We start from the raw sequence: 14,325 nt of genomic DNA, 5'->3' as shown, positions 1-14,325 counted from the left end.
CTCCCTCCCCTCCCATCCCATCCCATCCCATTCTATTCTATTCTATTCTATTCTATTCTATTCTATTCTATTCTATTTTGTCAAACTCAAGAAGTGGCTCACATGGTAAGATGCTGGGCTTGCTCACCACCAAGACTGACAGCTTTGCAGCTCAATTCCCATGAGCAAATAAACTATAGAGGGACAAGAAAGAAGCTTCCCCTGATTGCCTACCGGCATTAAGTTGTCCTGTGGGTAAAGATAACACCGCCCATAAAAATTCCTTTCAAAGAGGCAGCCTCCTTGTTGATCCCTGGCTAACACATGCCATATAATAAATAAATAAATAAATACATACATACATACATACATACATACATGCTTGGAAAAAAAAGAAGTTTATGTGGTGTTTTTCTTTTATTATATATTTATTATATTAATTAGTTTTGGGGACTTTGTATTGCACAAGCTTTTTAATATTACTTTTCAGTGCCTCTTTGACTTCCTTGTTCCTTAGGCTGTATATGAAAGGATTGGTGAAAGGGGGCACAACTGTGTATAACAGAGAGGAATTTTTTTCTATGTTTCTATTGACATTATTCTTTGGTAGCATATACACAATCATGAGAGAACCATAAAAAATTGAAACCACAATCAAGTGAGAGGAACAGGTAGAAAAAGCCTTCTGTCTTTCAGTGGTAGAAGGAATTTTCCATACAGCAGCTATGATATATATGTAAGAGATCAGAGTTAGGAGAAAAGGTGGAAGTGTGAATAGTACAGCCACAATAAAACCAATAATTTCTATCAAGTTAGTGTCAGTGCAAGAGAGATTAAGAAGTGAAAAGTAGTCACAAAAATAATGATCCATTTCATTTGAGCTACAAAACGTTAGCTGTAACATGAGATGAAATAATGTCACAATAGTTATAAATCCATTTATCCAAGATGCAGCAACTAATTGGACACAAGTTTGGGCTTGCATAATTGTTGCATAGTGCAGTGGTTTACAGATAGCTAGATATCGGTCATAGGACATTGCACAAAGTAAGCAACATTCTGTAGCCTCTAAGGAACCAAAGAGATACCACTGTGTGAAGCAGCTGCTAACTGAAATCATGTTATTTCCAGTAAGAAGAGCATAAAGCAATCTTGGAAATATATTGGAACTATAGAAAACCTCCAAGAAGGAAAGGTTCGCCAGGAAGAAATACATGGGTGTATGAAAGCGACGATCAAAGATAACTAGTGCCACAATAAGAGTGTTTCCAGTTACAGATACTGCATAAGTTATTAGGAAGATCAGGAAAAGAAGTGTCTGTGTTTTACTGTATTCCCCAAATCCTAGAAGGACAAATTCTGCAATTTTTGTTTGATTTCTGATCATCATGGAAATAAGAACTTTTTATTCTGTCAAAAAAGAAATATAAAATTAGGGATGTTATCATAGATAACTTGTTTCTTTTTTTTCAGATGGCTCCCTGAAGTTTATATACCTTAAATTAAATACCTTGGAACAAGATAAAGAATCCTGTGAATGGAAATAAGGAATCTGTCAAACATTTTTTCCTATCCCTGTGCTGAGAGATCACATTTAATATTGGAATGACATGTATTTAGACTTTAATCATGTATTTGATTTTAGTACAAAATAAATAAAATATTGTGGGAGTTTCTACAATGCTAAACTATATTCACAATGCATGAAAGAGTTCACTCTTGAACAGATCATCAAATTTACTTTCAAAAGCAACCTGAAAAACAAAGGATAGCTTGTCTGGGATGGTAAGTTATCAGTTTATTATTAAAAGAACGGTTAAGCTCTATGACTTTGGGAACTGCTTTCCTAGCGTTGAGACAAACTGACTGTAAAAAAATTATCCAGTTCATTGGTGAATTTCTGGAGAAATGGTAGTGGAAATTTTGGGTAGTTTGGAAAACTGGCAAATATCACCTTTGATTGGATATTTTACAGTATCCTTTCCCTGCCACGCTCACCAAGCCACGTCCACAGAACCAGTAGTAAAAAAATTTGAATCCCACCACTGTGTTTGTATCTTTTTATTTATTTATAGGTAATAGTTTAGATTTATAAAGCCACTTAATCTCCATTTAAAAAAAAATCTTGTTAGTATTTAAGACTGTTTTCAGAAGAGGACTTCAATGTCATTTTATCTATCTCTCAAAGATAGATAGATAGATAGATAGATAGATAGATAGATAGATAGATAGATAGATAGATAGATAGATAGATACATATCTTTTATGTTAGTCTTTTTATTCTTTTATTTACAATGCAAATTAGATAAGAGTGTCCTGTATATTCACAGTTAATGGAAGATGACATTAGTTCACTGTTTCTAGCCATTACATATTTTTGAACCATCAGATGTTCCTCTATCCCTCCCTCCCTCTCCCTCTCTCTCTCCCCTTTTCCCTCTCCCTCTCTTCCCCTCTCCATTTCCCTCTATGTGTCTTTGAAGATTCTTAGTCACCCAGATCATAGTTGCCTCTAAAGTGCTTTTTTCAAAAGGCGTCTGAACTGTACATATCTATTCTTCTATTTCCCACCCACCCACCCCCACACACACATTGAAGCTACTTCAATGAGAAGTGAAATGTTTTGTTCTTTTTCCTCAAGGAAATAATAGTTCAGTTTGAGACACTCTCTCTATGGCATCCATCTCTATGGAATCCCTTACTGAATGGAAATGTTGCATGTAGATGAAATTTTATATTTTCCCTGTCTCTCTTTAAAAAGTTGTTCAAGCAATATTACTTTTCCATTTTTATAATATAGACTTACTTAAGGTATTTTTTTAATCGATAAGAAACACATTAGGAACAACAAATAGTTATGTAATGAGGAGTGGAAGGGCATTTGCACAATCTAAAAGTTCTTACCTTTCTGCAGCTTATTAAAATGTTTGTCTCTGTGTATTTTTTTCTTTTTCACAAGCAGAACAAAATATAGATTCTTTAGGACAATACAAATTATTTCTTTCTTGGTGACAGAAAGTTATGTTATACTACATTATTCACAAATGTGTAAGAACATTGATGTTCAGCACAAAACATTTTTTACTTAACATTCAATAGATTGACTACCATGATTTAGGAGGAGGGCTTCCTCCACCATTTTCCCCACCCTCTGGAATATCCTCCTTCCAGGTGAGCTCCCACTATTTTGGGCTTTAATGGAGTTGACAGCATTCCTACCTCTTAGCATTTAAGATTTAACTTATTCTATTCTTTCATGTACTCTTTTTATTGATACATCATATTTCATATGGGTTTTAAACTTTTATGTGAGTGCCTGGACACTGCTCAGAGCCACCTTGTGAGTGAGATGGGAAATAAATAAACAAATAAACAAGCAAATAAACAAGCAAATAAATAAATAAATAAAGTCAATTTTTCTTACCTAGGGTTCATCTGTACTGTATATTTAGGAACACATTTTGAAAACCATAGACTTAATCACAAGAATAGCATATTTATGTACATGATTTAATAGTAATATGCTATTGATACAAGTGTGAATAGTTCCCTCAACGGAATATCTCAAAATAGAATCCTCTCAGCATGCTTGTTATATGAAGAAGCAGAAAGAATAAATAAGTCAATCACTGGGGAAATAATGCTTCATAAATGCACATATATTTCCTTAGTCATTGATTTGATATTACTTCTGTCCAGAGATAAAAAGGGATGGTTTCTCCCTGTGGATAATGGAAACTTTTATGACATGAATGTGATATTAAGACTTAGAGACCACATAGGTAGGTTTTCTCTATGACTATCTGTCCCCAACTGATCCTTCCAATCTTCTAACCCTTCACCCAGTCAATACATCCACCTTGATATATTTTTGACTTTCCTTCCACTTTTACCAGCATTAATGTATTCTGTAGAGCAGTGGTCGCCAATCGGTGGGCCACAGCCTACTGGTGATCCACGAGAAAATTTTGGTGGTCTTCAGAGAAAGCACCCCCCAAAGCAATTAATCCAGGCTGTAGGGGAACATAAGGCTGTGCCGCCCAGGAACACAATGCTTGGGTCGCTTGCACTGTGAACAACATGAGGTAGTGAGGGAAGGGGGGAGGGGGGAACTTACCTGGGCACCGGGTTGCTTCTTTCCACTTCTGCTTTTGGCTGCACACAAGGAAAGCAGCAAAAGTCTTTCTTTCTAACCCCCAAACTCTGCCAGAAATGAGTCTTTGCAGCCTCTTAGAGCAGGATGTCTTGCAGGGTTCCAAAGACTCATTTTTAGCAGAGTTTGGGGGATAGAAAGAAAGACTTTTGCTGCTTTTCTTGCATGCAGCCTGAGAACAGAACTCAAAGCAGGCTAGAAATGGGGCTGCCTTGGAGGGGGTGGGGGTGTGTGAGGGAGAGAGAGAAAGAAAATCACCAGCCCTCAGGTTAGATCGATCTCCCTGCCCCCATTCCTCTAAGAACGGAGCTCAAAGCAGGCTAGGAATGCCACCCCAAAGCACCCCCCAAAGCAATTATTCCAGACTGCAGGGGAATACAAGGCTGTGCCACCCACATGGCCCGGGAACACTACATGAGGTAGTGAGGGGAGGGGGGAACTGGTCTGCCCACCGGGTTGCTTCTTTCGTCTTCTGCTTTTGGCTGCATGCAAGGAAAGCAGCAAAAGTCTTTCTATCCCCCAAACTTTGCCACAAATGAATCTTTGGGACCCTGCAAGGCATCCTGCTCCAAGAGGCTGCAAAGACTCATTTCTGATGGAGTTTGGGGGAGAGAAAGAAAGTCTTCTGCTGCTTTCCTTTCATGCAGCCTGAGAATGAAACTCAAAGCAGTCTAGGAATGGGGCTGCCTTGGAGGGGGTTGAGGGGTGTGAGGGAGAAAGAGAAAGAAAATCACCACCCCTCAGGTTAGATCGATCTCTGTCCCCCTCCCTCTAAGCTCAAAGCAGGCTAGGAATGGGCTGCCTTGGTGTGTGTGTGTGTGTGTGTGTGTGTGTGTGAGAGAGAGAGAGAGAGAGAGAGAGAGATCCATCGCTGCTGGGGAATTAAATTCATGGGGGGGTGGATTTGTATGTCTCTGTCTCTTTTCTTTCCAGCCTCAAGGTGGTGGGGGTGGAAGGAAGAGAGAGAGAGAGAGAAAGAGAGAGAGGGAGGGAGGGAGGGGGAGAGGGAGATGGAGGAGGGAAAGATCCATTGCTGCTGGGGGCGGGGGGGAATTTGCATGGCTTGACTTCTTCAGAGTGACCTATATCAGGAAAATGTTAGATAGTACTGTGCATTCAAATGTTTGTCCTGTAATGACTGGAATGAAAATGGAGTGGAAATGGGTATTTCGTGCTTGCTGACAAACTTTCATAAGTGTGAAAGTATAGGGTTAGTTACACATTACTCTTAACAAAGACAAAATACCAGGACTTTGCATCCCCCCCCAAACCCAAAGGATGAAAGAAGCCATCCCTTTCCCTTCACTGTGCCCCACAATTCCCATTTACGTTTATGTTTAACATAAAAAATATTTTTTTTTATATTAAATATATTATCTTTTTAAAATAATTCATATTAGTGGGCCTCGGGATTTAAAAGTATGAGTTTGGTGGTCCCTGAGGTCCAAAAGGTTGGTGACCCCTGCTCTAGAGAAGTAACACTTGCATAATGTATCTAAAGTAGCTTGGTCATTTGGCCTCAAAAAAAAAAAAAACCCTTTATTTTGATTTGTTTTGTAGTGCATTAGTTTGGTTGTCTATGATATTATTAGCAGTTTTCTTCAGCACCAAATTTCAGAAGGATCAACATTCTTTCTATCCCACTTCTACAAAGTCCAGCTTTTGCCCCAATCACAAGTACCACATCTTGCATGTTCTCGTGACTTCAAAATGAACTTAATCATAAATATCATCAGCTACCTCTTCCTATGCCCAAGTGTGATTAAAACAAATTTTAGATAATCCTATTGAAGGGAAGTTGATCTATAATGCCATTATAGCCAAATACTTTTTTTTTCCTAGCTATGAGAGCCACTTCTTTTGTTTTGTTTGACTTCTTCATTCTTCATTTTCCAAGTAGTAAATAAATATCAAATATCCCATTACTGGGAATAACAATTTCCTTTCTAGACTAATTAATTCATGCCAATGATTCCCATCAGGTTTTAAAATTTAAATTTCCAGCAACTGTCAAGATTTCTCAGTTTGTTTATTTGGAGTTTCAGTTGTGTTTATTTTCAGCTCAAGGTTTATGTCACAATTTTACCATTCACCTCAACCATAGAATTTGAAAATTAAAACCAGATATCACACAGATTAATTGAGGTCCACATGTCAATTATACCCAAAGTACTGAGCACCAGAGATGCCTGCTAGATTTTGATGTTTCAATATTTGTTGATTTTCCCCTGAGATCTCCTATTTTCCATATTTTTAGTAGAACTTAGCTTCTAAATATCTTGGGATATCTCGCTAATTTGTCTCCATGTGAGATGCTATCCATTAGTTACTTAATAACTTATATACTAAGTTCAAAGGAGGAAAAGTTGGACTTTCAATGAAGACACAATAAAGACAAAGAACCTGCAACATTCAGAGTTCTGGATCTATTTTTCATCATTAAAGTTACAATATTAACATATAATGAAAGTAGAAATTACTGATACAGAAACATTGCAAGTAAGATTTATGCTTATGTATTAGTTATTTCAATAAAATCAGAAAGAAAGAAAGAAAACAAGTCTTGCAAATCAATATCCTAACTTTAGCTCCTATCATTTTATTATTAATATATATGATTTGCACATTCTTCATTGTTGAAACACATTTAAGTGATTATCAGAATAACAAAAGTAACTTACTTTTCCAACAAAATATTTCATACTAGGATAAATAATGTGCTATTTATTTATTGAAATTTTAATTATTAAATATCTGTAGGTTACCTTTTTTTTTGCCTTTCTTTTTGTTTCTTTGTTACTGGTTCTTGAATATTCTTAAAACTCCAATCACTATTTTTATTGGGTAAATATACCATTTTTGAAAAAAACAAAAGAATGGAAGTTGGCTGGATGCAGAATTGATGTTGCTATTATTTTTCTCCCTTGCAGGGAACAAAGGGTCAGCCCATCTTTCCTGAATGTTAATAAATACCGATCAATGTTCTAATTATTTTGCAAAAGTGATTATCTGATTCATTGGAAATTAGTTTGTATGACAATTCTATTTGTTTTACAACTCTACATACTATCAAAATTTATTTATTTTGGTCATCTTGCAATAGAAGTATCAAGGAATGGGAAGCTAGAAAATCAGTATATGCTCAACTTCCATGTAACTATTTAAAAAAAAGGAGGCTAATCCTGAAAGTTAAAAAAAAAAGTTTGAGAGAACAGAATTGTACTTACTATATCATAATCAACATCATAATCACAATCATAATCATTTTAAACCTCAATTGAAATTATCGTATCAATTATAGAACTTTAATTTCAACTCTGATAGTACTTAAATATGACTATAATCATAACCATCTCCCAAAGAGATAATTTTAATAGGAACTTCATGGCCCCAAATCAGCAATGTTTATATTATGATTTAGAAAGATTTACCAGCTAAGCACGGCTGATCAAACTACTAAACCATGATTTTGTTTTCTCAGAGCAAAGGTAATTAAATTAATAATTCAGTCTATGATATGAAATTTGGAGATATATTCTGTGTATAAGATAAATGAAAGATTCAGGGTTTGCCTATGTTTACTTTCAGGGACTACCTGGGAGGTACATGAGAGCAGAAAGTAAACAAATATTGCCGAAAAAGTGAATTACAAGACAAATTCTGAAAAATTGAATTGTATGGCTATGTCTGTCTTAGACACCAGAAATTAAACCTCACTCAGATATGTCTCTTTTAATTTCTAATTATTCAAAATGAAAAAGAGTGCATTGACATTGGTAATTGTTTCCTACTACAATATCACATCAGTCATTTATCTTAATAGACCCATGGAAAAGAAGATTAAGAATGGATGAAGAACAAAGAGAAAACCAAACTCGTGTAACTCTATTTATTCTCCTGGGATTCCAAAATTTGGAACATCTGTGGTTCCTTCCATTTCTGGCTTTCCTCTTTACCTATATTTTTACAATGACAGGGAATCTTCTCATTTTTGTTCTTGTTGTAATTGACCAGCATCTTCACACACCCATGTACTTCTTCCTTTGTAACTTGGCATGCCTAGAGATCTGCTACAGCTCAACTCTTAGTCCCATACTGTTAACTACACTATTGATGAATGGAAAAGCAATTTCATTCACCAACTGCTTTCTGCAATTATTTTTTTTCGGTTATTGCTTGGGAACGGAATGTTATTTGCTATCTGTGATGTCTTATGACAGGTATTTAGCCATATGTAAACCACTGCATTATGCAACAGTTATGAATACCAGGAAATGTGTCCAGTTAGCAGCAATATCTTGGACAAATGGCTTCATAGGCATTTCTGTAATAATGGCGGCAATGCTGCAGTTAAAATACTGTGGTCCTAATGAAATAGATCATTACTTTTGTGATTCTGTTCCACTTAAAGAACTTTCTTGCAGTGACACATATTTGGTGGAACATACAAATTTAATCTTACTATTTATTTACACTATGCCTCCATTTCTAATAACCTTGGCATCCTATATATATATTATAATAGCCATTCTAAGAATTCCATCCCGTACTGGAAGGAAAAAGGCCTTCTCTACTTGTTCTTCCCATCTCACTGTTGTTTCCATATATTATGGCTCATTAATAACAGTGTATCTTTTGCCACCATCCACTTCAATGAACAAAGTTTGTTCCCTTTTGTACACAATTCTTCCACCATTTGTTAACCCCCTTATATATAGCCTGAGAAACAAAGATGTAAAGAAAGCTTTGAGAAGAGTAAAAAATAAAGTAGCAATTTTCAATCTAATCCAAAATATATTGAGGGGCTTGGTTAATGTTGAAAACAAATGAAAGAAAGGGATGAAGGAAGAGAGGAAATGGGGAGAAGGAGAGAAACAGGGACACAGTGGGGAAAAGAGGGGTCCATCAATTTTCTGCAATTATTGTCAGAATTGGCTTTGATAATAGTTTTGGAACTTTTGCTCATCTATCTCTGGTCTTTTCCTTGAGGGAAGAAGTGGAGTTTAAATGATACCAAACTTTGAGTTCACTTGTATTATTAATAATTCTATTATTTCACTATTAACACTCCTGTTTATAGAAGAATGAAATCACAATGCAGATTGAGCAGGCATTTCCCTTGTCTTCCTGAGCTCCAGATCTTTGGTGCTGCCTGGAAACAAAGTTTAAAACAGTCTGCTTTCGTTTCAATTGTGGATCTCATAAATGATCAGAAATAAAATCTGTGGGTTGGTGTGGCAAGAAATGAGTCGAGCTAGAAAACCAGCATGAATATATACCAAAGGCACACAGAATGCTGTTAACTTCCCACCAAAGTAGTACCTATTTATTTATTCACATTTACATGCTTTCAAACTGCTAGGTGGGCAGGAGCTGGGGCAAGGAATGGGAGGTCATTGCATTGTTGGCACTTGGATTTCAAACATGGGCTGTCAGTTTTCCAGTGACAAGCTCAGCGCCTTTAACTGCTGAACCATCATGCCCCCCTAAATTATAAACAAATAGTTGTAAATTTATACTAATAAAAAGGTTCTACAGTAGGATAGGTGCGAAAATAGAAACTACAATAGGATAGGCAGGAAAATAGAAACAGTAATAGAATTAGCAATAAGATTAATTTTTGCATAATAAAAGGGCCACTGTGGGAGAAAAAACAAACAAATGAAAGTCTTTGTCTTGGTGATCTGTACCTAATTAAAATGAAACAAATATAATACTGTTGTATTCTTATTATTAATTGCTAGATAGATAGATAGACAGATAGATAGATAGATAGATAGATAGATAGATAGATAGATAGATAGATAGATAGATAGATAGATAGATTTTGGTGCATTATCCTTGAGGCTCCCATCTTTCAACCTTCCATAAGGGCTTGAAGACCTGACTCTGCTGGTGATAACTTATATAAGTTAATATGTATTTTTCATATATATTCTGAATATTTTAGTTTTTTAGTTACTTTTACTTCAAATAATAAATAATTGCACTGAGTAGTGAAATAAATAAGTTTTATTATAATCTTAGATCATTACAATATTGTATAGCATAAAATGAAAAAACAAAACAAAAAATAAATACAAATAAAAATAAATCAGAACAAAATAAAACTAATGATGCTTATTTTGCCTAAATATTTCAATATATTTATCAATATTCAATTAGGGAGAATAATATATATATGTGTTTTTGTTTTGTTTTGTTTTTGTCTTTTTTCTTTTCTAATGTTTTGCCTATCTTTGTTTTTGTACAATTTCTTTTCTTTTTTTTCTTTTTGGAATCTGTATTTTTAAGAAAGATTGAATTGCAAGAAGCATTACATACATTTCATCCTCTGGAAAATCAGAATTTGAACCATTCTAAAAATATTATTTGCATTGGGTTATACAAATTTTATCCATGTTTTATGGAATGGGAAAGGTGTATGAACAGGATTTCCTTAGAATAAAAAAAAACAGTCATAGCAACATGGATAATTATAACATGATTGAAAACAAAGCAGATCAAGGAATTGAAAATGAAAATTTTGTTGCAGCTTTATATAAAGAAATAAAAATTGTTCTCCAATCAATTCATGTTAATGGTTAATTGATCTGATCTAAATCAATTTGCATGTGCTTATTCATAGTTCTGTTTTCTTCAGTTTCATATTAACCTGTAGGCATTTTCTGAGGTTCATGAGAAAACCAGGACACCATTAATCAATTAATCATATAATACAATGTCAATCTTTAAAATTACTGCAATGGAAAGCTGATTTTCCAAACCAGAAACTTTTAAAAGCAATTCAATTTTGATTTGCCTTAATGCTGATCCCATAAAGCAATTAATTTTTATCTTTATTATATATTTTATCTTTGTATCATTTATATCTTTTTAATATTCCATCTAACCAGCAAAAGGAATGAAATACACCATTGTGCAATACATCATTTTAGATAAATGATTTTATTTCCTTTCAGAAAAGTAGGCAGTATCTTGGACAATAAGGTTTAACTATACAATATCTCTAAACAAGGAATTTTTCAGGAAGAAATACTTGAAAATTTGCAGCTCTTCAACAATTATTATGTGAAGAATGATGAGAAAATTGACAGCCATAGTAGAAACATAGATGATTAGAAATATTAGAAATACAAAAAACTGTAGCTTGGGAATCTTCCCAAATCCCAGAAAAACAATCTTCCTTCTCCTTAACATATTGAGCATCTGAGAAACTCATAACAAGCTATATTATTTTGATAAATTTTACTATTTGAATATTTTACTAGCTGTGCATTAACTTGGTCCTCAACACCAATAAGATCAAGGAGCTTATAATGGATTATAGAAGGAACAGATCAGACATCCAGCCCTTGCTTATCAATAGAAACCAAGTGGCAAGTGGCCAGTTTAAAGTTTCTGGGTGTTACCCTAAAAGAAGACCTGACCTGGGGTGCCCACATTGCAGCCCTGGTCAAAAGGGCCCAGCAGGTATTTTACTACCTGAGACTTCTCAGAAAACAATAACTGAATGAAAAACTGCTGGTGACCTTCTACCGCTGCCCCATAGAGAACATTTTAACATACTGCATCTCTGTATGGTCTGCCAATTGCACAGTGGCAGACAGGAAAGCACTCCAGAGGGTTAATGTCATTGCCCAGAAGATTATTGCCCTCTCCCCTCTTTGGGAGAGCTTTATAGCTCCCAGTGCCTTAAGAAAGTTCAAAACATTCTAAGAGATCCATCTCATCCTGGGAACCCTTTTTTTGAACTAATACCATCTGACAGATGGTACAGAATAATAAAAACAAGGACAAATAAGCTGGAAAATGGCAGTAGCTCTTTGGAATTCTACTGCAAAAGTGCAGTGTTGGTGTGGTGTCAGGGGTTTTCAGTTCAATGTGTGAAGGGTGAAGGATGTATGTTTGTGTTTATTTTCATGCTCATGGTCATTATGTGTACTGAAGATGCTGTTTGATTTCATTATATGAGGTGCAATGACAATAAAGTCAACTAAATTTAGACATATTTTTCCTGTTTCTGTGTCTTCCTTCTGCACTTCATCTTTGTTTTCTTCTCAATAACTGCATCCATCATAAGTTCTTCTTAGATTCATATAATTAATTTTTCAGCTTTATTCAGAGATGGGCTGCACTTTCATTGACAAGGGGTTCGTTGGTCATGAGTGCATATGCTTTGGGACTGAAATGTAGGTTTAAACAGGCAGTTAATTGACTCAGGCAGCTCCGGTGAGTACAAAAGGGTAGCATGGAACTCACCTGGACAGCCTGGGCAGGGGAAAACAATTGTTATTTAGGAAAAGCATAGTTCAAGGGTAGATGGGTGGGCCCATCCAGAGATCACAGCTAGGGATTCACCTGAACCCTGCCGACCATCCAGCAGCCCACCACTGGCTTTATTAATTTCTGTCTTTAGCACACAACTAATAAAAATGCATCCAATTGTTTCTAAAAGAAACTGACTTTGGCTTAATTGTGCTGAGATACATTCTAGTAAAGAAAAGTTTTCTGATGATAGGTTCCAGCATAGGTCCGAAAACTTGGAAGGCTAAACCCTATTCCTGATAACTAATTCAGACTGGATCTTGCAACATTATCAAACCCTAATTCAATAGCATAAGCCTGCTGCTATTTCCCCAAAAGATTTGCTCTAAGATTGCATTTTCTATATAACAACCTTGACAGTGTTTTTAAAGATATAGTATATTTCAAATAAACAGTTCACAATAAAAAAAACAAAAAACGACAACACCCAAGCAAGGGTGGGATTCAAATTTTTTAACAACTGGTTCTGTGGGTGTGGCTTAGTTGGTGGGCATGTGACTGGGTGGACATGGCTTGGTGGTCATATTATTGGCTGGGAGTGGCAATATCACTCACATTGAGGCACATATCTCCTTGCCTGGCCTCTCATGACTGTGGGGATGCTGCAACAGTCGTAAGTGTGAAAAATGGTCATAAGTCACTTTTTTCAGTGCCATTGTAACTTTGAATGGTCACTTCACACAATCAAAGTACCAGAAAAGGAGGGGAAAAAAACTGCAGAGACGTTCCTGAGTCAGGAAGTCTAGTCCTGCCAAGAATGTAATAAGAGTTAATGGAGAGGCAGTTTCCGTAAGCAATACCAGACTGTTTACTTCCTGCCTTCCTTACAGGATTAGGCCAGTAATTTCTTCTAACAACCAATTCTCCGAACTGCTGAGAATGTTAACAACCAGTTCTAGTGAATAGGTGCAAACTGGTAGAATCCCACTCCTGCACCCAAGTTGTTAAAACAATTTTCACCTGCTTATCAAATTCCCCTATTGGGGAAAGATAGATCAGCTAGTGATATGAAATGGCCCAACTGTAAACTTTTCAGGTAGATTACAGCACTGAGACAGACTTTGGTTGTAATTGTGAATGACTTGTTGAGGACTCTCAACCCCATTTAATACATCCATTCTTCTGGACAAGCTCTGGAGGTTGTGAGTGAGTACACTGGTTTCCCTCCTTTGTCTGTCAAAGACTACACTTGGTAATGTTGAAGCATGAGTGTCTTAGTCCTAGAAGTTTCTCAGTAGTTCAGTCTTTCCATTCTTTTTTTTAACCATTTATATGAAACTGCTTGGAGAATACATGGTGTAGGTTATCCTCAGTATATTGATGATTCACAGTTATACATCTCCAACTCTGGTTGACTAAGCAGTGTTGTTTGGTTATTTGACTTTTTAAAGATTTGAATGGGTGGAATCAGTTTAAACTCAATCCTAGCAAGACAGATGCCTCTGAGCATGCATCTGTCTGTCTGTCTGTCATCTATCTATTATCTGTCTCTGTGTTTGAATATCATCTGAAACATTAATATTTAAACATTTATATCAGCACAAATCTTTACAGTAACTCTGAGTGCCTCCCAAAACTAAACCATAACTGTTTAATGAGACATTCATGTTTTATGTTTTCATTGAAAGATTAAGTCATGCATGTTACTTAAAACATGCTAAAACACGTTACTTAGCCTTTCAGATAGGCATATGCTACTAGCAGGATCAACTTTTATGGTTAGGCTTAGGGTTCTGGATCAGTGGTGGGATTCAATTTTTTTTTTACTACCGGTTCTGTGGGCGTGGTTTGGTGGGTGTGGCAGGGGAAGGATACTGTAAAATCTCCAATCAGAGGTGGTATTGTCCAGTTCTCCGAACTGCTCT

At 35.8% G+C, this 14,325-nt stretch overlaps 1 protein-coding gene across 1 annotated transcript; it reads right to left on the bottom strand.

Moving 5' to 3' along the window:
* Positions 1-415: 415 nt before the first annotated feature.
* LOC113451885 (olfactory receptor 2AP1-like) lies at positions 416-8,777 on the bottom strand. Its single transcript, XM_087915938.1, has 2 exons — positions 8,758-8,777; positions 416-1,358 (listed from the first exon to the last, which is right to left on the bottom strand). Exons 1-2 carry the CDS (start codon positions 8,775-8,777, stop codon positions 416-418), a joined length of 963 nt encoding a protein of 320 aa, XP_087772064.1.
* Positions 8,778-14,325: the final 5,548 nt, after the last annotated feature.

The sequence above is a fragment of the Pseudonaja textilis genome, chromosome Z (genome assembly GCF_049901715.1).
Source record: "Pseudonaja textilis isolate UNSWEBS1 chromosome Z, rPseTex1.2, whole genome shotgun sequence".
Lineage (NCBI taxonomy): Eukaryota > Metazoa > Chordata > Lepidosauria > Squamata > Elapidae > Pseudonaja > Pseudonaja textilis.
This window is presented reverse-complemented; position numbering and strand designations above follow the sequence as displayed.